Here is a 26,750-nt window from a genome sequence, read left to right as displayed (position 1 = left end):
ATATATATATATATATATATATATATATATGTTTATAAATAGATAATCCAAATCTGATTGGAAAATTGAAATATGAGAGTTGTACCTTAACTGGCTTTAATATGTAAACGAATTTTTGGGTAGATAGCTGCTTTAAAAAAAATGAATCAATCTTACTTAGTAAACAATATCGTATACTTTGCCTCGTGAGACGTGTTGGGTAGATTATTCAAAAATTATTGCTTGTCACTGAGAACTTGCATCGACTGGATGCTACATGAAAGTTTTCGCGATGTTTTGGTCTTATGCAGGATATGGATGGCAGGCGATCAATCCTGATGTCGGAAACTCGAAGAGTTCTATCACGTTGGCGAAATTGATTTAAAGACCGTGTCGTAATCCTTTCGACAAAACCGTTACCGAGTAGCGAGACTTCCATTAATGTAGAATAGGCAAAGTCCCTATATAATGTTGTCGCGCACACATTTTCCCAGTGCATACAAATTGCTTGTCTTGGCGGTTATTCTTCTTGCCTCGACCAAAACGATCGAGGCAAATACGTTCGACGGAATTTCCCTTTACGACCATCCTTTACACCATCTAATCCTCCCCGTAAAAGCCAGCACTCGTGGCAAGGCGCAGCTTCGTTTTCTATAGAACGCCGCAAGGAAGAGTTTGAGAAAAGCTTCAAGATGTTACGAATAAAAGGAAGGATCTCATTGAAGTGAAATTGAGATGAGATTTCAACACGCGGATTTGGGCGGAAAATAAATCGAGCACTGTTGCGTTATTGAACTTCTAATGGTATTTTGATTGGTTATTAGATCGTTTGTCGCAGCAGTCATTTTCAAGTTCGATTATACAATACATAACGAATAATATTTATATTTTGAGTATATGTCATAACTTTTATCTTACTTGCTGCGATAACATAAATGACACATCCAACAAATTTTCAAAAAATATCGTTCAATATCGACTTTTTTCAATATTGTTGAAAAATAAATCTCTTCACTTTTCAGAGCTTACCACAAACACCAGCTGGTGGTGCTGGTGGAAAAGCAAGTGCAACTGGTTCAAGCGCTGGAATGGTCAATGGTGCTGGTGTCGATCATGAAAACATCCGGGACGGCGCTGGCATAGATACAGAGCTCGTAAGTATACAGTTAGATATATTTGTATAATTGTACATAAGTATATATTTATAATTTATTAAATAATACGCGCGCGCGTGTGTGTGGGTGTAAAATTATATCGTATCGCAATATATGTACATCGAAATCTTAATATTTCCCGTTAAAGTTTTGAAAAACTTTAACTAATATAACAATCAAGAAAATCCATTGTGCACTTTATAAATCCCTCGCGCAATAACGGGTTGCATAATTTTTCAAATTTTATTTTTGCAATATTAAATATATCTATTATAGATGTTAGAATGTTATAACTCATTATATTTATATAATTTGATTCGACAATTGTCTTTAATTGTTTGATTAAGTTAATAAATTTCAAAACACCATCGTGCAGTAACGAAATGAAAATAGAACAAACTGTTTCCTTTGTCGATAAACTCGGAAAAGTTTCTCCCAAGTGTGTCACTGCGACAAAAGTTTGATTATGGCAAAAGAACCGAGCAACAAAGCGGCTGTTCACTGTGTTAGGTGCTATTGTTTATTTCGTTCTATTACTTCAGTTCGAGCGGACCTTTTTACTGCCACGTACACATACGAGAAATCGCGAGAGTTCGTCAGGTCGATTAAAAAAAAAGAACTCGTACCGACATGTCATGGGAAATCATTGTCATTGCGCTCATTAGCGTCGGTAAGAGTTTTTTTTTTCATCTTAAATTATCCACAACAAAAATGAATAAAACTTTGTTGTCATTATATGTGCGGATACATTGCATTTGTTATTAAATTTATGAACCTTACATTTCTTTTTTGTAAGATTAAGAAAAATTAGTATAATAAAAATTCCTTATAATATTCTTAGAAAGTTGTATACGAAAAGGATAAATAATGTTCATATAGTATTTTAGGAATATATTGTGTGCTTATAGAGAGTTTGTCCTGAATTAATATTAGATAACAAAAGCAGAATCACGTATTGGTAATGATAATATATATGAAATAGTATAAATTTGCTCAATTTTTATCCTAAGAAAGGATATAATCTGTGCTTGAGAGAATTAAAGAATACTACATAATAGTTCTTATGCATAATAACATAAGTTGAAAGGAAAAGAAAACAGCAAGATTCCGGAAAGTGTGCAATACGGAATCTAACCTACAGACAGTAGGAGCTAGCTAAAATTCAGGAATTAAGCGATTACTTCCGAAGTTAACCATTGTTCCCGGCAGTCCATCAATCCGCCTCTCTGACGATTCTCCCTGCCGTTTTTTCGCACGTCGATCCATTCGTACGGAATTAAAACCGTTATCTGCGTCCCTCCACCCGCTTCACCGAGTTCCGAAAAGCAGAGAGATGGGCAGTAAAGACTGGATGAGGGTTGAAATTCATGGGCGAACATCGAACAAAAGGGGTGCAGATAGAGATGAAATCGACTAGTCGTCCGCAGATTTTGTGATCTAACGATGTTTATGAGATTTCACCGATACATTATTACTATTATTGTTATTATTACTATTAAATTTGTTTTTTTTTTTAATAATATGTCTGAATTTTGCTATCTTTATTATTTATATTGACTGTCTATCTAAGATTAGAAAAATATGTACATATATATAATTTGTATATTAAGTGTAGTTTTGTAAATAAAATATTTATATGAAGGTAGTTTTGTCATAATGTTTAGTTTTTTACATAATTATTTAAATATTTGTAATTTTGAGTTTTTCTCTCTAATATTTCGCGTGTCTTAATTATTAACAAAGAACTATTTTAAAGAACATTATATGTATATTTTAGAGGGCACAGCTAATGTACTGTTTTAAAATAATTTCATCTTTTTAAACATAATACTAGTAGTATATACATAATATATACGTGTAACGAAGCTATCTTTACAAAATCCGAATAAATTGCCTGGTCGATATTACTAGTCTAGTTTTATGGGTATTTTTAATCAAATTTCCGCAAAAGCTCATGCCTACCGTGATTGTTCGTTCCGAAATATTGGCGTAACGATAGGCGTCAACAATTTTTTCATCGCTTTTCTCATTTTCTCTGTGCTCTTCCTCTTTTCCACTTCGGTCGGATTTTTTGCAATTTTTTTGATGCTATCGATTTACATGCACCAGCAAAATCGACAATGCTTACGTCGTTTGCTGCGATCGTCTAGCAGTTTATAATCGAAAAGCGGTGGTGGGACGGTAGGCCAGATGAAGTCGGGCAAGTTTTATTGTGCTTACTATGACTCGTCCTGTTTTCTAGATGTTCTGATATATCAAAGCACCTCGCCTCTCGTGGCCACCTTTACGTATTTGCGTATTCATCTCTTCTTTCTCATATAACAGAAGTGAAATTGGAAATACGATATATAATATTTAAATCTACAACATTTATATCTCGCGTCGGTATATATTCTCATGTCGGTATATGTAATGCGTAGCATCCAAAAATTGCAATGCATTCTTCTTTGCTCTCTTTCAAGTAAATAAACACAATATATGTATGAGTATTACATGTATTTGAAAAAAGTTTACACTCAGAGGAAAAGACATAAATGATGTCAATTATAAAAGTTTTATATGTAAAATTAATGTACATAATTGAATAAATTATTTTATACAGTTATCGCAACTGTAAAATAGTTTATTCAACGGTGTGCATTAATTTATTTAACCATGTACACTCATTTTACATAAGACATTAATATACATACTTTCGTAGCATCATTATATTTTTTTTTGAATGTATATGTATATACATGCGCTTAAAAAGGTGGAGGAAGAGTTAATATTAACATTTAAATATTTTAAATATTGATATATATTTCAATAGTAATATTAAAATACTTTTTATAAATGTAGTAATATTAAAATGTTTTTTATAAATGTAAAAATGTAAAATATATATTACATATTTTTTGTACGTATGAAAACGTTTTTTCGTTTACGTACAAATGTCTCTCTCTCTCTTTTCAGAATCACAGTAAATACTAAATTATGCATATAGCGTCCGCTTTAAATAAAGACTTATAAGACATCTATAATTGTTATCGCTTTTTCGCAATGCTAATTGGTTCTTTGCTTTGCTTACTTTGTGCTGCAAAAATAACTGTCCGTGCAGAATCATATTTCGATAGTTCATGAACATTAAGTAATCGTTATTGTATGATTGATTTGTATGTATACTTACTGTATACTGCTTTGTAGAAAATAAAAATCTAACAATAAGTAGAGCACATAGCACACGTCTTTGATGTTTAATACTTTGATGTTTAATATTAAGAAAGATCGGGGCCAGTTGGGATTAATTGTCAACGTATTTATAACTCAGTATATAACAGAAAAATCTCGTTTTTTACTATTACTGATATAATATTAATTTATTGTATAAAATGCTTTGCATTTCAAAAAAGCGTTGTGTATATTATTTACAACGACTTTTAAAAAAATGAAATTGGTGAATAAATTTTTCTTATCTCCTATTTTGTTGTCTGATAAATTTTTGACATTATCAATCGCAATTTTTCTGTAATCATAGGAAATGCCATGTTTTAGAATTTTTGCCGCGGTTAATTAATCATTATTCTGACAAAAATAGAATCTCTTACTAAAAACAATCATATAGGATAGATTGGTCAAAATGAGAAATTTGGATTAGATGATCTTTTTAAATCAACGCGTTTTTAGAAAATATGTTTACAAATATAATACTGCATATAGACATATATGTGTTTTTCATTTTTCATATAGGAATTATAATACAAAAACAAATTACACATATTATGATTAAAATGACTATTTTACTCTTGTATCAATAATATAATTACTATTATTTCTTAATATATAAAACTAATATATATTAGCATTAAAATTAAAATTATATATTTTGTATGTCTTAAAAAATACACACATTACTGTCAAATCTGGAATGTGTGACATGTAATTCTGAGTATGGGACTAGTTGTTACATTTTCTCAGTTTTATTTAAAATTAAATAAATTATTTCTATGATGATGTATTCAAGAATAATATTTCTTTAATACTTAAGGGATGTAGGTACATAGTGTCTCTTATATCTACTTTTTTCTAAAAATTATTATTCAAAAATCTTAATCTCTTTTATATAAAAATAAAAATTCTTAAAAGTTATAATAAATAATTTATTACATAAATTTATTTATGTTACGATTCAAATTATCATCTACATATCTTTTTAAAAAATATTTACTGAAAGTTATTAAATAAAGATTTTGGAAAATCGTTTGAATAATTTATATGAAAACTGAAAATTTGAGCATTTACGAAATAAAAATTTACGGAATAATAATATGTATGTATGTATATTCTTTATTCTGTTTTTAAATTGGAAGTATTTATTATTTAAATAGACAGAAATTTATGCATTAAGTCGCTCTGCATTTCTTTTTTGTTGCATGAATGGTTATAATATAAAAATTGGAAAATTAAAAATAATTTCCGACATTTGGAAATGGCGTTGCATTCTGTTGCCTTGTTTCAATTCGCTCTAGCTTGTAAATCTTTACAAAGAAGAACGAATTTCATAATTGCAATCCAAATCTTTTTGCGGACAAAAAAGACGAAAAAAGCGTGTGGTACTTTTTCATATTTCTTCGTGAATTACTCTTCATTTCATTGTTTATTAAGTGATAATTTCTTGCATTATCTTTATGGTATAGGTATGTGGTACGTAACACGTGATTATTAACTGAATTATACTATTAATATTGAATTATATTATAATAGTACTATTAATAGTTACTATTAATACTGAATTATAATATTATATTATACGTTTATAGCAAGTTGCAAAAAGTTACTTTAAATTTGAATAATATGTATGACAAGAAAAAGTTTTCCTATATAAGATCATTTTAATAATATACACAGATAAAAAATTCTCTTTAATAGTTTCGATTTAAAAAAAATTAATAATTATAACAGAAATGGTAGTTACGGACTCTCGAAATTAAAATAATATAAGAATTCAGGCAAATGAGAGTTCGGTACTTAGTGCACAAACATTGATTAAATGTATAGGTAAGTTATATTTGACAAAACGTTTGAATGTAGCAAGTCAAATATAACTACCGCACCGAACTCTCATTTATCTGAATTTTTATTAATAATTATATAATAGTTGTTTTTTAAATTGGAACTGTTTTGTTCTTTTTGTCGATTGATGGATCTTGTAAACGTATTTAGAGAAGACGCAGACGAATCACAAGCGTAAACATCTATCCTGTATGTCTTGTAGCAATTCTCTGCAGTAAAGAAACCAATTCCGTTGCCATTATGCTGCCAATTTATTTTCTGTCTTATCTCAGATTATACTAATCTTGAAATCTCTCACAAAAGTATTATCGCTGAAACCATATATCTAACACAATAAATGAAACAATTATTAGTAAATATTCAATGTGATTTTTTAAATTTTGTGCACATTTTGTTTTTCCGATTTCACTCTAACTTGGGGAGAAAATAAGGACAGGAAAGGAAGAGAAATTATCATTGTTTGCTATATTTGTGCAGGCAAAATTGAGGAATCTTATGAAGATGCGTATAGTACATTCACAAATGCGAATTGTTCCAGCACTCGCATATTTGCTTAATTAAAAGCTAGATTAGCGAAATGTCTGTTGAAGTTGCGATTAACAATATACAGTATTGTGATTATTCAGACTTCTTTAATTTCTTCCGAGTCATCTGCGAGCGTTAATATCGCGTAATAAAGAAACTGAATTGTGTGGAAACCGAGTGTTGGAAACTGTTGATGTGCTTCTTGCACTGTTTCTATCAAAACATTTTTTAAATTAAAAACCCAGCAATTATATATGGATTAATGAACATTCAGAGTAATTTTACATTATTATGTAAAAATATAATCAACAATAGTATGTGTATATATCTACATATTATATATAGAAAAAATTTTTGAAATACATTATATTTAGAATCAAAAGAATTTGTTAATACTGGTCCAAAAGTTTTATTCTATTATTACACACACGCGCGCGCGCGCGCGCGCGCGCACACACACACACACACACACACACACACAAGATAAATTTAATATTTGGATATTTTATACATATGTATATATAATCGAATAAGAGAGAACTTAATAGTAGTATTTATTTATTTGTCTTCACATAAGTGATTACAAAAAACTTCCAAAATTTTACACTTTCTTAAATTCTTAATTTCTATTTCATTCCTCTCCTTATCTTCTCTCCTCTCTTTCGTTTTGCCTTTTCTTCGCATTTTGTATTTCTCTCTCTCTCTCTCTCTCTCATTCTCACACATACATACATACACACATATATATATATACATACGTATAATATATATTACGCCACACCCACACTCTTGCACACACGCACATATACTTGCCCAGACCCTCTCATTCACACCCTCCCACCCACACCCATACACTCCCATAGCCTCCCAGCTGACCATTTTCACTTATTTTCTCTTTCTCTCCCTATCTTTCTATCTTTCTCCTCCCTTAAACGTTCTATTTTCCTCATCCATTCATACCCCGTCCAAGAGAGAACTTAATATTTGAACCACTTATTATAATATAACCACTTATTAACAAATTCTTTTGATTCTAAATATTATGTATTTCAAAAATATATTTTTCTTAATTTTATTTTTTTAAATAAATCTCTTAAGATATATTTTTTTTAATTAAAAAGTGAGAACATAAAACTTAAAAATATATTTAATTGTTTTACAAACGCTTTATTTTATTATTACAGTTTTACTTTCCAAATATTTTCGTAAAATTAATTAAATTAATCTGCTTATCAAGATATAAACGTATCAGATATACACAGTTGTTTTTCCAAAATTGCTTGTTTTATAAAGTCTTCTATTTAAAAATATTCGACATATTTTATATCCTCGAAAAAGTAAAGAAAAATAATTGTATAGATAAATGCTTGATGATAATGATGAGGAAAGCATCAAACATTTTATTAAGTCGGATATGTAAAAACCACAGCTAGCCAATATAGAGGAATAGAAGCGCGTTTTTGTCGAAAAAAGAAAAAAATATGTAGAAGATGAAAAGGAAGAGCAAAAAAAAGAGCCGCGCGCGGTATAACAAAGAAACGCTCAGTAGCGCGGGGGCTTTGAATTCACAACCCTTCTCTCTGCCTCCTTCGTTATTTTCTATCTGCCTAGCATTATGCATTTTTCTTCACCTATATTACGAAAAACGTTGGTAAAACGTTTCATACTCGCATTCACAAGTGGCCGCGAATCCGCTTTATTAAACCTTTCAAGTGCTCAAAAGCGCGCACGCGAATTATGAGTATTATAATGTGATAATATTTGATAGGAACGATAAATATTATAACATAGATGAAAGAAGATAACATAGATAAAGAAGATATTTTTAAAGCGGAAATAAATAACGAGAAACCGAAGATCAAGTTTTTAATAGAAAAAAAGTAACTAATAAGTGCATATTTGCTTAATTAACTGATGCAACAGATTGCATGATGCAACTGTATAGTACTATATATAGATCTACGAAAAGTTCTTTCACTTTGTGAAAAAGTTGTACAAACGCACATGTTATAATATTATTCGATTTAACATTGCTACATTTGCTAAATATATATATATCAAAAAGATCATGTCATTACATAGTAATTTATAAAATATAGAACATTCTTTTTGTTTCTAACTAAAAATTAGTTATTACGATAGGAAATCGGCTCATAATATGTAATTTCTACAGAATAAGATCATATCTCCTTTCTTTTGATCGATGGAGCATCTATTTTGAGACCTTCGTCTTAAGACTATCAGATTATTCCGTAAGACGGAATTTACATTCTGCAGTCACTGTAAGGGATAATGTTTCAGCGATGTAATACTATGCTAAATACGCTTAGTAACGCTAACATAATCCGGGGATATTCAGATCTTGGAATAGGAAGAATGTTTTAGATTGCCGGAGAGACAAACCTTTTGTTGTAAGTAATATGCTTGAATCATAAATTAAGGAAGTAAGCCATTTATAAACTCATCCTTGTTTCATATTTCGTCTAAATTATTTCAACATTCTCCTGGCTCGAAAAAACTAATAATCTTTACAATTTTTTTATTTGACGTAACATCATTATTTGTACAAATTCTTTAATTTTTTTCTTTTGATTCTTTATTAATTTCTTATTATTGTGATATTTAATTTTTTAGATAACATAAATAATAATTAGTTCAGTTATTGCAATGATTAATTTACTTTTATTCATTTTTATTAACATTAATTAATCTTTGTTTTTGCACGTGCACGCAAATAAATCTATATTAGTTTTAAATTTGAACTTACTTTGAGCCGATTAACTTGAAGTTTTATTAAGTCTATCAACGATATATCTGTTGTTAAAATTGTATTATATTATCTGTCTGTTATATATAGTTTATGAAAGAAAGCTTAATTAATTACATTTATTAGCGTTAGTATAATTTTATTTTACACATTTTTCTAATTTTTATAGTGCTATGAACACTACTAAAATTTAGTTGCCACAACTTAGATGATTACGATTATATTTAAACAGTTTTTTATATATTTATTAATTTTATGATTATATATGCTGTCGCGTTTTTCCAATAAGTCGTATGCATTTCATCAACTCATCATTAATAAGCCACGAGCGAAATTGTATCATAGATGTTAAAAGCTTTGTTCAAAGTACAAAGGAGCTTCCGCGGGTGGCGTGCTTTTTTTTTCATTTTTCTTTTGTCTGATTAATCCTTGCAAAATGTTCCCGCACTTTGTTGCTTAGGCTTTTGCATTTATGTCCCGTATGGCTTTAAGAATTATATATTTTTTCCTTTTTTTAACTAAAATTGAGTTAAACTTCCCATCAACCTACGAGAAATTTTATCCTGTCTTTTTTGGTCCTTCTAATTTTTCATCAGCCTTACGATTAGTCTTTACGAGAACAGCGTCGCCATTTTAAGAGAAGTATTTTACTTAACTTTTTATAATGTCTGATTTTTCTCATGTAATACCTTTCATCCATGACTTCTTGATAGTTGCTACTTAATTGCGTCGTCTTATACGATACATACTTTATCATTGGAGGAGCTTTCCAGAAATTTTTTTAATCATTAAACAGTTAGTTATCATATTTTTATCATTATATCTTATAAAAAGAATAAGAATTGAAAAATAAAGATATTTATTATGTATTGGAACTTTATATAACAAAAAAAAAGCAAAGTATTGGAATATTAAATATAGAAAAAACGTGTACATAATATATACAACATATAAATGTGCACATACTATATATTCATTAAAAAGAAAAAAGAAAAAAGTTGAAATAACAAACAAGACAAATAAAAATTTATATGGTTGCGATAATTTTGAATTTCATATATATAATAGTAGACTGTTATTAATCACAATATAATTTTTACAAATAAAAGGAAAGAAATGACTTCATTATTTGATATTGAAGTTGCTTAAAGAGATTATGCAGTTTAGTTTCTTTTTGAAAGCAAACATAACCCGAATTGAGAATACAGAAAAGAGAAACCAGGAACAGTGTTAGAGCATTCACTTTGTTACTTGCAGTTACTGGAAAATAGGTGGCACGGATGGAAACGCTTTACGACCTGTGGAAACTTCGTAATAGTACCGTATCGTTACGACCTCCTGCTCTCCGTTTCAATAAACTAATTGAACCTAAAACTTCTCAAAGCCACGTAAAGTCCTAGTCGAACAATATTCATTCACCATCATAAAATACCACATTACAAAGTTGAAGTAAAGCTAGTGACATTTATTAGAAAATGATTATGAATAAAGATTTTAAATAATATCCACATCTTTTTAGAGAGAATGATATTCATAAAAGTTAACAAAGTTGTTGTAAAAGTTAATAAAAGAATACAAATCTAGTATGTTATTACTTTTAAATTATCAAAATAATAACCTAAAAAAAATCTATATTTTATTATTCGTTAATATTAAAGTTCCATTTAAATTTTATTTTAAATTTAAGATTTTTGTTAATAGAAATATATATTTTCGAAAGTTTCTGAAATACATAAAAGAAAAAAAAAAGAAACTACAGTAATTTTATTTTCTTATCTTCTGAAGATTACTAAAATGCTTTTGCAACAAAGAATTTCTAGCGAATACGCGCGTTAATTGAAAACGTTTTGAATTAAAACAAGTTTGAAGAACAAATGCATTATTGAAATAATCAAATTACTTTGAATCTGCATTTAAAGAGTTTTAAAAAGAGAATGGGAGGAGGGGAAGAGAGAGAGAGAGAGAGAGAGAGAGAGAGAGAGAGAGAAAGACAGAAATTTAGAATAATACATGTGGTAGGTAATAGATGAGGTAGATTTTCACATTTTCGGATTAACCAATGTATTCTGACTGTTGATGTTGAAAGTTTCTATACCTCGAGTTAAAGAGAAAACGTTATCCCGCCAATATTGCATTAATGAAAGTTAAGCTTAAGCTTTTTAAATCTTTTATGTAGGTCACACAAGTTTATATCAGTTTACGAATGTTTTTAACATATATTGCGAGGGAAGAAATATACAAAAATAATGACACGTATATACATATACTTATAACGTGAATTTAACATGCAGAAAAAGAAGACTCTTTATCAATTATAATAGTAATCAATTACATTGGTCAACAAAATTTTACTTTGCTTATGTTACAATAAATTAATGTGATAAAGTATTTCTTTTATAGTATTTTTTCTTCTGATTTCAAATTTGTTTGCCAAATTTATGAGAAGGGTAGGATTTTTGAATAACGATAAGAAAACAAATAGAAAAATTTTTGAATATTTTATTAAAAATTTCTTTTTCTACTTAAACCTAAATAATTATATATATATATATTTATAGGGAATAGATACTTCAATTTAACATGATTTTCTACTCATTATAAAAGGCTATAAACAAAAATAAATCATTTTAATTAAGATAAAGATCCCGGAAGCTAACGAGTTATTGTTAGCAAAATGTATAAGTTTTTAGTACAAATGAGTCGGTTACAAAATATTGGAGTCTGTAGAATAAATTTTAACCTTATTTTCAAAATCGGCATAAAAAATATATAAGAATTAGCTAAAATAACACAATTTAACAAAATTGTTATTTTAAAGTGTTATTTATTGCACTTATAAAATTTAATTTTAAAATGTCATTTATTGAGCTTATAAAATATTTAATATCAATCTGGTTAATCACACAATTGATCGATTATTGACAACGTTATACTTATGGTAATATTGTATAATAAATGTCCATGATATTTTCGTTTATACATCTGTCATGTGTATACGCATTTCTGGAATGATATTACCGATTACTGAGATAATCGAATGCGCCAAGAATTTCAACGGTCGTTTATGGTGGAAATATTACCTCGTCAATGTCGTATTAAGACGCGATAAGTTTAAGTTGGAATCCAATTTGAATACCCGACAGCTTGTTAGAGCTTACCCAGGCTATGAGTGCAACTTTGACGATGCACAGATTTAGCATTCGCCAACTTTGAAACGATCTAACTCAAAAGCGCGTTTCACGAAGGTATTCGACGATATCTACCAAGCAAATTCTACATTCCGCGCACGTTTTTACTCGTAGATGTCCCATGTATGAAAAATGTAATGCAAAATTGCACGATGGAAAAAACTTGAAAAGTTCCGGAATTATGCATATTGCTAGCTCGTATAATGCATATATTTATTATATATATGCATATGTATAAATATCATGATATGAATTATCGGAAATTGATTATATATATGTACGCGCGCGCGAGCATACATACACACACACACAAAATCATATAATTTATATACATTTATTGCATATTTCTAAGTATAAATTTATAAGAATCAAAACATTTCAGTACACTGTTTATAGAAAATGTTTATAATCCTACAACAATTAGTGAAATAGTCAATAAAAATTGCTTTTATATGTACATATATTGCTCTAATTATAATTTTTCAAGAATATGTAGGTATATCTGTAAGTCTGTATTTAGCTGCAAAATAAATTTATATTGACAGAAAATTTGAAGATAAGTATACATTGTAATTCAAAATATTTCAAAGAATATTAAAAAATTTATTTAATATGAAAATTTTTTGTAATATTTAAAAATATAATTTAAAATATTTTCAATTTTTTGAATTATATTAGTATTATTCATAAGTTAATCATTATTATACCAACTCTATAGCAGATAAGTGTACTAAATTCGCAGCATTGTGTTATCGTATTATTACTATATACCTAACTCGTATACTATTTCAGGCTTTAGTATACAGAGATGGCAACCTCGTCTCAGGCTCGCTCGAGGCATTAGTGCAGCACATGGTGCCTACGGAGGAATATTATCCCGATCGGGCGTATCTCTTTGCCTTTTTACTGAGCGCCAGACTCTTCATCAAGCCACACGAGCTTTTGGGCGAAGTTTGCGCTCTGTGCGAACATCAACAGAATCTGAATGGGGAGGGCGGTAAGGTAAGTATTATTACTTTCAATTATACTTTCGATTTGTGAAACGACATGGAACACTTTATCGATATCACATGAAAATCGTATATTACTTCATCTCAAAATCGTGCCTCTGATTATTATTCATATTATTTCATAGATCTTATACACACGGGTGCGTCTTTCCCGTTAGATAGAAAGAGAGACGTATTCTATCCTTCGTTATACCAAATGTACATACGACACGCATACTTGAAATAATATGCGAAATGATCAACAATTTTAAATATATCACGCAGTGACACTAACCGGTAGATTATAATTGATCAAGTCTTGTAAAAATAGCAAGACGATGTGCGGTGTATATTCTCGTGTATATTGGAACTATGTGAATAGAATTATTGGAGGAAGAATGGCAATATTTCCTTTCTCATTCGCGTAAGTACTTAATGAACGATTATGCTTTAAAATATAAATAGTAAAACATAATTGAAGTTTATACCTACATATTTATATGACATTGCGTCCGAGTCTGCGTAATATAGTCTCATTCATATAAAAAGATTGAAGTATTGTTACTCTCGTGCGATCGAATCGCAAGCTCGTACGTACGCGCACGAAATGAAAAGACACACGTTCGTTAAGAAAGCTTTATTCAGAATACACAACAAACAAAAATAACCGTGTACGGCGGAGAAACTGAGGAGTGATCGAAGGAGAGTTCGAGCATAGTTAACGTCCCAACACTCCCAACTGCAAAAATCTATCAATCTGTCTAATCCGTTAAACAGCTGAGATGCTGCTCGTCCCGGTAACGCTCTTCATGTTTCACTTGCTCGTAGATGGTACGGTACGGCACGAATGTCGGCGTCAACACAGTGCTGGACATAACAATATTAGGTACACTCTCTCGCTTTGTCAACTCGATCCCCTTATTATAGCCACAAGGAGTATCCATGTTTATAAGATCTATGATACTTTTCTTCTCCTTTTACGTGCGCAATTTGTTGCCTTCCATTTATTACGAAATATAAAAAGTACCAAAAGTTTCGTATACCTAATCTCTCCCTCCCTCCTGCCCCCCCCCTCTCTCTCTCTCTCCCTCTCTTTCTCTCAATCTTTTCTCTTCTCCGTTAGTACTTTATATTTGAATGGAATAAAACTGTGGTCGCAGTAAACTCACAGTAAATTTAATTATTAAAATCTTTTTTTTTTTTTCAAAATTGAATCTAAAAAATTTAAGTACTCTTTCATACATAAATATTACTGCGTTAGTTTTTCTATATGTTAATTTTTGAAGTATACATATTTAAACAATATTTTATTTTGAAACTAAAGTTGCTATAATTCCTCCTTTACGTACCAAATATTGCTACAAATATTCTCTCTTATTAATACGCTAATCTCGTTTTATCACTTTTGTTCACATTCTGAAATACATTTTGCGCGTCCTAAAATAAAAGATCATCTCCGTCATTTTTTTGAAAAACGATAAAGTATCTGGTACGTGTGTATTCCAGGAACGATTACATCGCTTCGTGCCGCGGTTGGTGCAGCTGCTAGCGGAATGGACGGAAACATTCCCGTACGACTTCCGAGATGAGAGAGTGATGGGTCACGTTAGGTCCATCACGCAGAAAGTCGCTGCGGTCGACGCCGCGGCCAGACAGGAAGTTTCGGCGCTGCTGCAAAACTTGCTTCTACGACTGACGGCTCTGGAAAGGTACGAGGAGGGCTTGGCCAGACTGGCGACCGAGGCAGCGACGGAGCAGCTTACACAGGTTCGTGAGTTTCGGTACAAGCGCCCATTTACGGCCGTCAGCTTGCATTTCGCTGTCCCGCCTCGGCTTAGTTAGTGACTCAGCGCGACATTTTCCAAACTGTAACATCGCTGATCTCTCTGAGATTGTGCGTGTAAAATGTATACATGATGATATCCGCAAATTTTTGATTTTAAGAAAAACAGAGACGTAATACAATAGTGTTTGTCAGCGATGCACAATCCATTTGAATAATACAATTCAATGGCAACGAGACTATCTCTTCATCGAGAAATTAATCAAAATAGCGCAAAATAATTCGTAAAAAGTCGATGACAATTAAGGCATGATTTGCTATGCTAACAATTTACACAATTTTCTATTGAGTTAGAATAACATTTGTTATTTGTAGAAAATAACTCTTGTTTCATATATAAGTCAAACTTATATAATTGTATCAATATGTGTCCATTACATAATCGATCTCATTGTTGGATTCAGCAAATTACTTCCATATTTACAAAGATGTGATTTCCTACATAATTCACATTATGGAGCTGTATAAACTGAATCTAAGGTAATAAAATAATAAGAGAAAGAGTACTACTGCTTGGTCAATCACGCATTGTAATCCGGTCACTGCACTGTTCCGCAATTTCAATATGGATTTTACTCGTGTAAACCGGATTGCCATGTTGCAAAGCTCGATTATTCGGTTTACCGTAATCGTATATCGACCCTTCGAGGACTTTCAGCATAATGAAGCGATAATATTCTCCCTCCGGGTAACACTCCGCCTCTTATGCTTTTCATTCTCTCTCACTTTGACCGTACCACACATGGCACACTGCTATATCACGACTGTTATAACGTTTATACGCGCGAATGTCGGGATCCCGTTTGCATCCATGTATCACACACATCCGCATCCCGATCGAAACGCACAAACTTGATCCATAAGCGTACGCACGTGCACTTTGCGCGGTTAGTCCTGTTAGTGCAGTTTCCATGCCAGGAGACGTTAACCATTCCGTTAATTTGATTATCGCGTGCCTATCTGCCGCTTGTAATGCCCGCTAATAGGTAATTTGCAGCTACATTAGTTAGTTAAATATACCGGACGGTGTCATGTGCGTGCGTGCGTTTTTTTATTTATGAAAAATAACATATTGCTGTTCATATTGTGTTATAATTTTTTTAATTAGAATACTGTAGCGTAAATTTGGATTGTAGAAGCACAATTTTATATAATTTTAGAATAAAAATGGAGTCATCAATCATTTAAAAACAAAAGTTTTTCAACGATACCAGAAGGTTTGCATATTACCGCTATGTTTCTATCCATTGCTAATTCCAATCTTGTCGCTTACTTCATCAGGATGAGAAGCGCACCGATATTAAGCTGCTCCTCCAGAGAACTCCTTTTAAGTAGACGCGGACGTTATCAAAACAATTTTTTTAATGCAAAAAAAACTTTATCTAATTCTATTGAAATCTTAATTAAAATTTTTGATTATTATAAATAGCTTCTGTATAAAAAAAAACCATTAAATTATTAGAAAATTATACAAACTTTTTAAATAATTTTACAATATCAGGCAAAAACGGTGCCTTATCGGTATAAATCTAAATATTCTATTTATTTTTTCATCTATTTAAAACAGTTCAAAAAATCTCTAAAAATTTACAAACATATACAATACTTTTAAAACAAATATAAAATCGAATAAAGAACGGGCAATTAAGAGTCTTAATACGCGGTAATTGGTGCGATTATCATATACACATATATTTTGATTGTATCTATTACATAATATACAAAACTGAACGTTTCGGCTATATTCAAGCCAACAAAATAGATAAAATCAAATTATATTTCTTGTAAGAACATAACGTTCGCAGTGTCAAAAGCAGAGTCAACTTATGATATATTAACTTGATTCTGCTTTTGATACTGCGAACGTTATGTTCTTACAAGAAATTTAACTTGATTTTATCTGTTTCGTTAATTTTAATTTATTTAATTTATATTATTGTTCAGTTATAGTGTGCAGTAGCTCGCACGTAATTAATCAGCTAATTGACGGTTACATACAATGCAGATATAATAATCTGTGAGACTTGTTTGCTGCACTTGATTTCTTGGTGTTATGAACATTAGATTGTTATCAATTATTGCTATGATTGGAGACTGCTGAGGATGATTTGAATATAGCCGAAACGTTTAGTTTTGTATATTATGTAATAGATACAATCGAAATATATATGTATATGATAATCGCATCAATTACCACGTATTAAGACTCTTAATTGTCCGTTTTTTACTCTATTTTTTATTTGTTTTAATATTTCAAAAGCTCAATTTGAATTATATACTTTCAACTTTCTTAGAACAAATGTTTAATCTTTATTTTGGAAAATGATAAAATGTAATATATAATTTAAGTCATCGAACTTGCGAGAAATTTGCACGAATAGAAATCGGTCGGACACAACATATCTGATACAACATATAATACTGTAAAGATAAATTTTACTAATTATTAAATTTTATTACTAAGCATGATTGTAAGAAAATTTTTTATATTATATTTTTAAATTATTTGAAAAATGAGAAAAGCATATTTTATTAAAAAATGCAAAATTTCGATGTTTTACAGCCGATAATTTTTTCACTTTTTTAAAACTGAAAGCCACAAATACATAAAATTTAAATCCATAGTTGTACCGCAGGATTATGAAAATATAAGAATAAAAATTATAAAATTTTTATTTCTATTAAAATTATATTTTTATTTTTGCATCATATTTGTGCTAAACAGTTTCAGTGTTTATAAATTATTTTTTTATTTTGAATAAGATGTCTTTAAAATACTAAGCGCAAAATACTAAACATTAGCGCGATCCAAATAACAAATTAAGCAAAATTTATACTAAACTGACGCATGCAATAATTTTGAATTAATTTCATGAATACTAAACAACTATTATAATACTTACTATTATAATACTTACGCGCGGGATGGAAGTAAAATTAAGTATTCATATGTTTGGAACGAAAATGTTTATTAAATCTGCGAGATGGAATTTCCGGCGAGTTTACTTTAAAGAACATTAAAACGATAATATTTGATTATATGATAAGTGTCATGTAGTTTCTACAAGAAAATAGGATACTTTTAAACACTCACAAATTTTCGGATAACCAGTTTATGTTTAGAAACCCTTGATGGATATACATACATCAATTTATGTAAAAAATGCAATAAATGTACAATAATAATTTATATTATCCTTTATAACACTACTTTTTCTGTTACTTACCGAACACTTTATTCTTAATTCTTATTTTTTTTAATACTGTTTTTTTATAAAGAAATAACAAGTAATAAGCGATACATATAATTTTGTAATCAAAATAGCCTGATTTATTTGACGATGGTCACATTTATTAAAATTTCTTTTGTTTATCGTTACATCGAAAACTTTTATACTGTGTACATAAATAAATTGAACGTGATTACTTTAACGGTTTCTTTAACGTATGTGATTTGTAATTTGTGCGAAAATTACTTATCTCGAGCTCCAAGATAAGAAGAGAAAAGATGAGAACTTGTACAAATAAAAAGAGAAATACTAAAAAGAAGAACAGAAGGAAAGACAGGAAAAGCAGATCGAGTTTTCGCGAAGCTTCGGCTTATTAAACAGCAAATTCGCCTTTGCGCATTTTTCAACTTATCCTATACATGTTACAATGACAGCAACTTTACGTAGAAGAATTTACAGCTCTCAAGACCAATAATACCTATCTTATTAATATCTTATATCTTTCTCTCCCCCCCTTCCCTCCCCCTCTCTCTTTCTGAATCTGTCTCTCTCCTTTTTGTTTTTTCGTTCTTTTTCTCTCAGCTTCTTCTTCTCTCTTTCTTTCTCGTTCTTATTTCTTATTATTTTATTTTTTCTAAAACTTTAACTGAGTTTTGTGTACTTTTTTCAAGGATTTACATACATTTTATTCCTTAAATTATACGTAATGCAATGTTTATTATTGTTTAACAAGTACCATGTATTTAATTACAAGATGCGAAAAGATATACTAAATTCGTTGTTACTTAAAAGCAATTTTTATACTAGATATAGATTTTAAAATATAATTATGTTATTTTATCCGTCAACATAACGATACAAATAAGCCCAAGCGTAAAGAGTTGAATTATTAGTTTGTCGAACTTTCGCAACAGTCGTTCGTTACGTGTCATATCAGAAAAAAGATCATTTCTTTTTGTTTAAAACGAAGAGTAACTTACGAGACCAATCATGAGTTTTTGATATTTGTTTTCTTTCGAGCAACTTCTAAGTGCATCCTATATCGAAAGTTAGTAGAAATACCTTGAGTTCATGATTGCATCCTTTCCGCCTACGTCAGATTTTATTTTTAACTTTCAATTTATTTCATCCGTCAATTCAGATGAGTTTCGCTCTTTTAAAATAAAATTGCATGAGAAAGCGTGAAGTGTGCATGTCATTCTTTGTTATAAGTTATCTACTCAACACACTTTTGCTTTACCTTAAAATTGTCTTTACTGAGCATTTTCTCAAAGAGAGCAATTTCTTGAGATTGAAGAGAATAAAAACAAAGAATATCTTTATACAATAATTGAGCACTTTTTCTTCTTTGTTGCATAATATATTCATTATTTATACATTATCTAAGATCTGCATTAAAATAGTTAATTAAAATATATAAATTTCATTTATATATATTATATATATGTATATATAAAGCGAAAAAATTTATTATATAAAAAAAGGAAAAAATTTTATATCATTTAAAAATAACTCATGAATTTTCAAATTTTTCGCCAATACATTGAAATAAATCAATATATTGCAACTGGATTAATTTAATACAAATAAAGGAAAAGAGCTTTATTCGTTGCAATAATTAGTTAATGTTGATGGAACGTTAATTTCAGGCGACGTGAATAAATAATAATAATATGTAAAAAGAAATATGTTTTATTCTTGTCCTCATTTTTTAAACACTTAAAGATGTTTTAGTTTTAAACTTTTTTTTAATAAACAAAACACTATGTGTTTAGATTTAAAACGCATAGTGTTTTAGTTAAGTGTTTAAAAAATGAAGACAAGGTTAAAATATTTTAATATTTTGAAGTTAAACACTTTTTTTCAGTGAAATGAAAAGTATTGTAAATAAAAGAGTATTATGAGGCACTAAGAGCCTTAATTGAATGAGATCACTTATTGTGTTTATTCGTAATTTACTATCATAAATTAAATTAATTAAAAGCAACTAAAATATATAATTGCAATACATAATTCAATGATTAGAAGTTAACTACCTATTAATGATTACGAATTATCTATTAATGATGCACGAAGACTTGTACCAACGTAAATATCATTTAAAGTGTAAGAAAAATTAATATTATTTTTAAAAATAATATTGATGAATAATTTATTCTAAATTTGATTTTTTGCTTTTATTAAAAATAATTTGTTCGGGACCAATTTCGTAACCTGATTTGTGTGAAATCAAAGGATTGAGCCATGGTATTTCTACATTATGCAATTTCTTCTTCCTCCGTCAATTTTTACAATATTTTAATGAAAAAGTTATTAAGAAAATTTACCTGTAATCATTCGATCGCAAAAAATCACACGAGTCTCACAATACAATCTTGCACAAAAAAGGGAAACTATACTCCCATGATATCGATATCTTTCTTTAGATATTGCGCCGAATATAAATATGTACATATAAATATGTACATACACACACACATATAAATATATACATACACACACATATATATATACATATATATATATACAATATATGTATATATATATGTGTGTGTGTATGTATGTATATAATTTCCGTATAAATGGTCTCCCCTTTTTATCTCGTAAATTAATAGAGATAGACTTAATAAATACATGAAATGCTCTAACTAAACTTTATTATAAGCACAGTGATTACTGAGAAAAATGATTATGTTAGAAAACGAAGACATATGCATAATTTTTGCACGATAAAGTAAATATTTTGATATAATAAAAATTGTAGAGTCCATTTTAACGAGTGCAACGATGTATTCGATGAACAATTTTGTATTATTTAAAACTTGTGATTTCTTATATGAATTCATATACCTAGATTGAATTGATTGATTTCAAAGAAAATATAAATTCATAATTTTTAAGAATTTAAATAATAAAACGTTATAGAAAAACATTTTACTTAAATAAATCTAAATTAACCGTTTTTCTGTAACACTCGTATTTTACGAAAATATAGCAAATTAATGTTTGCAATATGACATTACCTAAAGATATTATTTTAAACGTGTCAGTATAAAATTATTATTTGATCGTTATTAGGTGGACATTACCGAACTCTGCCCATCAGCCACTGTACTAGCACAACAATTGACTCACGTAGAACTTGAAAGACTGTCTTACATTGGGCCTGAGGAATTTGTGCAGGCTTTCGCCAAAGTAAGTTTATTTCGAAACAAAATTACAATTTTCTTACACCTGAGTTATGTTATAAATATTTTTATAGCAATTTAATATTTGTATGACAATTATATATTAAATACTATTATTTTTATTATTCTGTCAGGAGTCACCGCATTTAGAAACATCTTTCAAAGACATGAAGAAAACCCGGAATCTCGAATCATACGTTCAATGGTTTAATAGACTGAGCTACTTCGTAGCGACGGAAGTTTGTAAGGTAAATATGATAGCTTTATATAAATTTTCATTGCACATTTTGGGTATAATTTTTATTACTTACTACTTAATCTTATTTTTATTACTTAATCAAAATTTTTTAATAATAATACAAAAATATACTTCTCAAATTTGTCAAAAGGATGACAAAAAGTGCTAGACATTTTATAATAAGTTTCTCCCTTTTTCAGCACGCAAAGAAGAAGCAACGCGTTCGTGTCGTCGAATACTGGATTGAGACTGCTCGTGAATGTTTTAACATTGGCAATTTCAATTCTTTGATGGCGATCATCGCTGGCCTCAATATGTCCCCGATATCTCGCTTGAAAAAAACAGTAAGAGGGCATATACATTTCTTTTCAATTTTGATAGTAATATTTATGCTTATTTTGAATATTAGAAGAAAAAATAATACACATTTATAGAATATCTTATATTTTTATTAAATTGTATAACAGGAAATTATAAAGACAATTCTAAATTTATATATAGTTACCTTCAACATACATATTATAAATATTTTCTATAACCAACATATATGTATATTGAATCGACGTAATTGCTTCACAAATTTTATTAAAATTTTGGAGTAACGAGTTCCATTGCGTCCGGCAAATTGAAATCGGTATCGATACATTTTATTCGCTCGGGACAATGCATGCATATACAATACATGTATGTATCTCTCAATTTTTTGATCTCTCGCACCTCAGCAAGAGCGTATTTGAAAAGTGCGAATATTCGTAAATGGTTAGCGTCGATGCATTTTTTGTGTTAGAATGTAGTGTCGGGAAAGGAGAGGAAATAATGGTGAAATGACACAACCGGTATATCCATTCGTTTACACCTCTTTGCGGGATTGCACGTCAGAACAATAAACGCTCTGTAATTCCCGTAAATCGAGAGTAGTGCGCTATGATGTTTAACATTGAGTATAACAAAATACCGAGAGTTAAATTTTCGCACCATTTCTCTGCAAAGAAAAAAGCTATTAAGAGCGAAGAAAAAAATTTTTTTTATTATACTTTTGCATGTATAATCTTAATTCAAGATATATATAGGTAGACGTTAAATAAACTCTTGTCTCATATAATAGTATTATTATAGTTTTAGTTTTCAAATGATAATTTAATTTAATTTTTGTACTTCATAAATTAGTTCTATGAAGTTGTTTTCAGTGTAGGTACCATCAATAAAATAGATGTTAGACAATCGCTGTTGACAAAAAGAAAGCTAAGGCAGAGCAATCGAATTAGCTTGATTGAATTTTTCCTATCGCGATTGGCACCGCAGAAAAGACCCGAAATGTACTCGCGATTTGAGTTAATTAAAAAGTTTCAAGTCAAACGGCGTTGCTCGGCAACGTTGTCCTCGCGCTATTGCCGTTCCTTTCGCCTCGTTGGGAATTAGCTAATTGCCCGACCAGCGTTCCACGTCCACGGGGGAGAACTCGCACTATTACGTATTCTCGATTTCCACGCGGATACACTCCATCCTTTAATCCAGTCGTCGTTCCCGGCGGAACACTCTCTCGGACAACGCTTCCGGAAGCTTCCATATATTTAATATTTATCTGGATAATAATGATAGAACAAGATGTATTATCTTACGAGAAGAAATAATATTTAATAATGGTTCGTAATTACATAATAAGAAAGTTATAATAACATAACGTAATTACACATAATAAGTAAGTATTATAGAAAATTATTAAAAAATGTCTAATATTTGCATAAATTGAATAGATTATACCAGATTAAAATTTTTTTTATTATAATTTTAAAATGTATGAAAATTATTCAAACGACAACGAGACAAATGAGAATCACGTATAGTTATTGGAGTGCATGTAACAATATCAATTCAATTTGAATGCAGATTAAATTTAATAAGAAAGAAAATATTGTAATAATTTTAAATAATAATGGTAGTAACAATATATTTAATATTTACGCAGATAACATCTTTGCGTGATATTCATTGATAAAAATACAATTTGTCATGATTTTAAAACAGTTTATGTTAATAAGAGTGAACTATAAACATCATATTTCTATTGTGTATTGTATATTCCAATTAAAGTAATCAGCTATATCAGAAACTGTAAATAAATATAATTACAATAATTTATTATATCACTTAGCTAAAAGAAGAGACTTAGATGAGAAGCTAAATAGAAACTAATTAAAGCATAGAATGAGTGACTTTGAATCTTGCAATAACAATTTGCAAACGAAGAGAAATTCGGATTGGGAGAACAATCGCAAACTGATGTTGTTTTTTGCATTATTATTCGTACTACTGTCGTCGCAATTTCGCACTTTTCTTCTAGCGCCATCGACATGTTATTAAATTCGAATCTATTTATATATCGTAGAAAGTAATTTTATAATTAATCAAATAAAGATAAAAAAAACGATATTACTCATTTCGATATTACTCGATGTGAAACGAAATGACACCGACGAAAAAAAAACAAATGTGTCTATTACGAGTGGGAAAATAGAAGAGCAGACCCAACGTGAATTTTATATCTCTTATATGATGAATAAAAAAATAATCGAAATACGTATCATTCATAGAATCTCTCCCGTTTGGAAATGCTCCCTTGTCATGATCGTACTATTTTATTCTAATTTATTTTTTTAATTTTATCTCAAAATTTATCTGTATAGCTTTCCACATTTAAACAAGGAGACATGATATTGAGAATAATCGCATTGGCGAATAATTTTTCTGAGTTCATTACGAATGGAGCATTATAATAGATCTTGCATTTTTTTTAGAGTTAGAGTATTTTTCAAAGCTTATTTGTTGAAATTTTAATAGATATTGACAATGAAAATGTTTTATAATTAAAAGATAAATATACTTATAAATATATCCACAAAAGAAACGGGTTACTGTAATGTTACAGTTATCCGTTTCTTTTTTTTGCAAGTAAGTATATTTTTATGGTGTATAGAAAACAAATGTTTTTCTTGCAACATTTTAAATTAAAATTTACCGAAAAAATTAAATTGAAAATAAAATACGATAAGCCACTTAACGGTCAAATTTAAATATTGAACTAATACTTATACGCATTCTTATTTAAATAAATTTATTTCAGAAATATGATTGTGCACCGTTACTGTCGATCTTTCAACGCAATCCATTTTAAATATTAATAATCCCCCAAATTTAATCTTGAAAAAATGTAATAAACTTATTGAGAAAAAGATTTCTGGGAGTCGAACCCGGATCTCTAGTACGGAATGTTAACAGTATTATAAGAATACGTATAAGTATCAATTCAACAGCTAACTTTGATCGTCAAGTGGTTTCTTGTGTTTAAGCGATGTACTCCCATAAAATGGTTTTAATTCCAATTTTATTATTATTATATGAAAATAAAATATTTATTTAATTTTGAATATTTCAATTATTGTGTAAAAATTACAAAAAAATCAATCTGAAAATCTGTAACTCAACATTTACATATAAATGATGCATATTTTTATAATAAAATATTTAAATAATAATATCCTAAATACTTTTATATATTTCTTACTATATATTTTTTTATTTAAAATAAAAATAGAAGTTGGTAAATTGTTGCACACTTCATAGCAAGAAATAAAATAATCCTCTCATCCTATTTTTAATAACACAATCATGCCGCGAATCGAATCAAGAAAAATATCGAACTATGGAAAACTATTCTCTCGTTTTCAATTACAAGTTTAACTAACCATTTTTCCTTTTCTTTTTATTTTCTCCTCTACCTTCTTTTTTATCGTCTCCCTTCTTTCCTCCTCCTCTTCCTCCTCTTCCTCTCTCTCTCTCTCTCTCTCTCTCTCTCTCTCTCTCTCTCCCCCCTCTCTCTCTGTCGTACAGACATATAATGTTTAATATAAGCTTCTTGTGCTATTTACAACATTTATTTGATTTGATCAATTGATTTATATAGAAGGGCGAAATAATTGTTAAAATTTTCAACAAACAATAGTACTGTCAGTACTGTCAGTAATGCACAGGATTTGCTCGATAATTTTCATTAATGAAAATTTAATGCTCTCTACTTTTGTGCGGACATATGATTGGAACTCCATTTATGTACAAAAGCAACTATGAAAACTATGTTTCACGGTAATTGGATCGTCGGCAATTAATTAATTTTTTTACACACGCAACATAATTGAGAATAATGCAATTACATACCTTAAATTTGCAATTTTTCTACATAACACAATTATCTTTATTGAAGATTATGTTAATTTAAACAATTTTTCGCTTCTTGCACGCACGCATATATACAAAATTAGTAACATTTGTTCAGTTTTCATCCGTTTTATTGTTTCATTTTATTACTGAATATAACTTATGTTTTGTAATTTTATTTGTTCAATGAAGTTTTTACATTTTACAAATATTTTTTATACTTAAAATCAAATTTAAAACTAAATTTTTTGAGTTATAAAAATTTTGAATAATATATAATTTAAAAATTATAAATATACAAATAGGTGAAAATGATATAGATGGTTGCTTAAAAAATAACAGCAACTCAGAGAATCATAAAATGTAAAAATTTATACATATAATA

The 26,750-nt window shown here is 29.2% G+C and overlaps 1 protein-coding gene across 1 annotated transcript in view; it reads left to right on the top strand.

Annotated features, from left to right (window-relative positions):
• Positions 1 to 26,750, top strand: part of LOC108757007 — a 293,512-nt gene that overhangs the window by 261,006 nt on the left and 5,756 nt on the right. Inside the window, exons 4-9 of the mRNA XM_018501233.1 lie at positions 1,002 to 1,133; positions 13,458 to 13,667; positions 15,161 to 15,421; positions 21,806 to 21,922; positions 22,050 to 22,163; positions 22,354 to 22,497. Coding sequence (XP_018356735.1) covers positions 1,002 to 1,133; positions 13,458 to 13,667; positions 15,161 to 15,421; positions 21,806 to 21,922; positions 22,050 to 22,163; positions 22,354 to 22,497 — 978 coding nt within the window. The remainder of the gene's footprint in view (positions 1 to 1,001; positions 1,134 to 13,457; positions 13,668 to 15,160; positions 15,422 to 21,805; positions 21,923 to 22,049; positions 22,164 to 22,353; positions 22,498 to 26,750) is intronic.

The sequence above is a fragment of the Trachymyrmex septentrionalis genome, unplaced genomic scaffold (assembly GCF_001594115.1).
Source record: "Trachymyrmex septentrionalis isolate Tsep2-gDNA-1 unplaced genomic scaffold, Tsep1.0 scaffold131, whole genome shotgun sequence".
Classification (NCBI taxonomy): domain Eukaryota; kingdom Metazoa; phylum Arthropoda; class Insecta; order Hymenoptera; family Formicidae; genus Trachymyrmex; species Trachymyrmex septentrionalis.
This window is presented reverse-complemented; position numbering and strand designations above follow the sequence as displayed.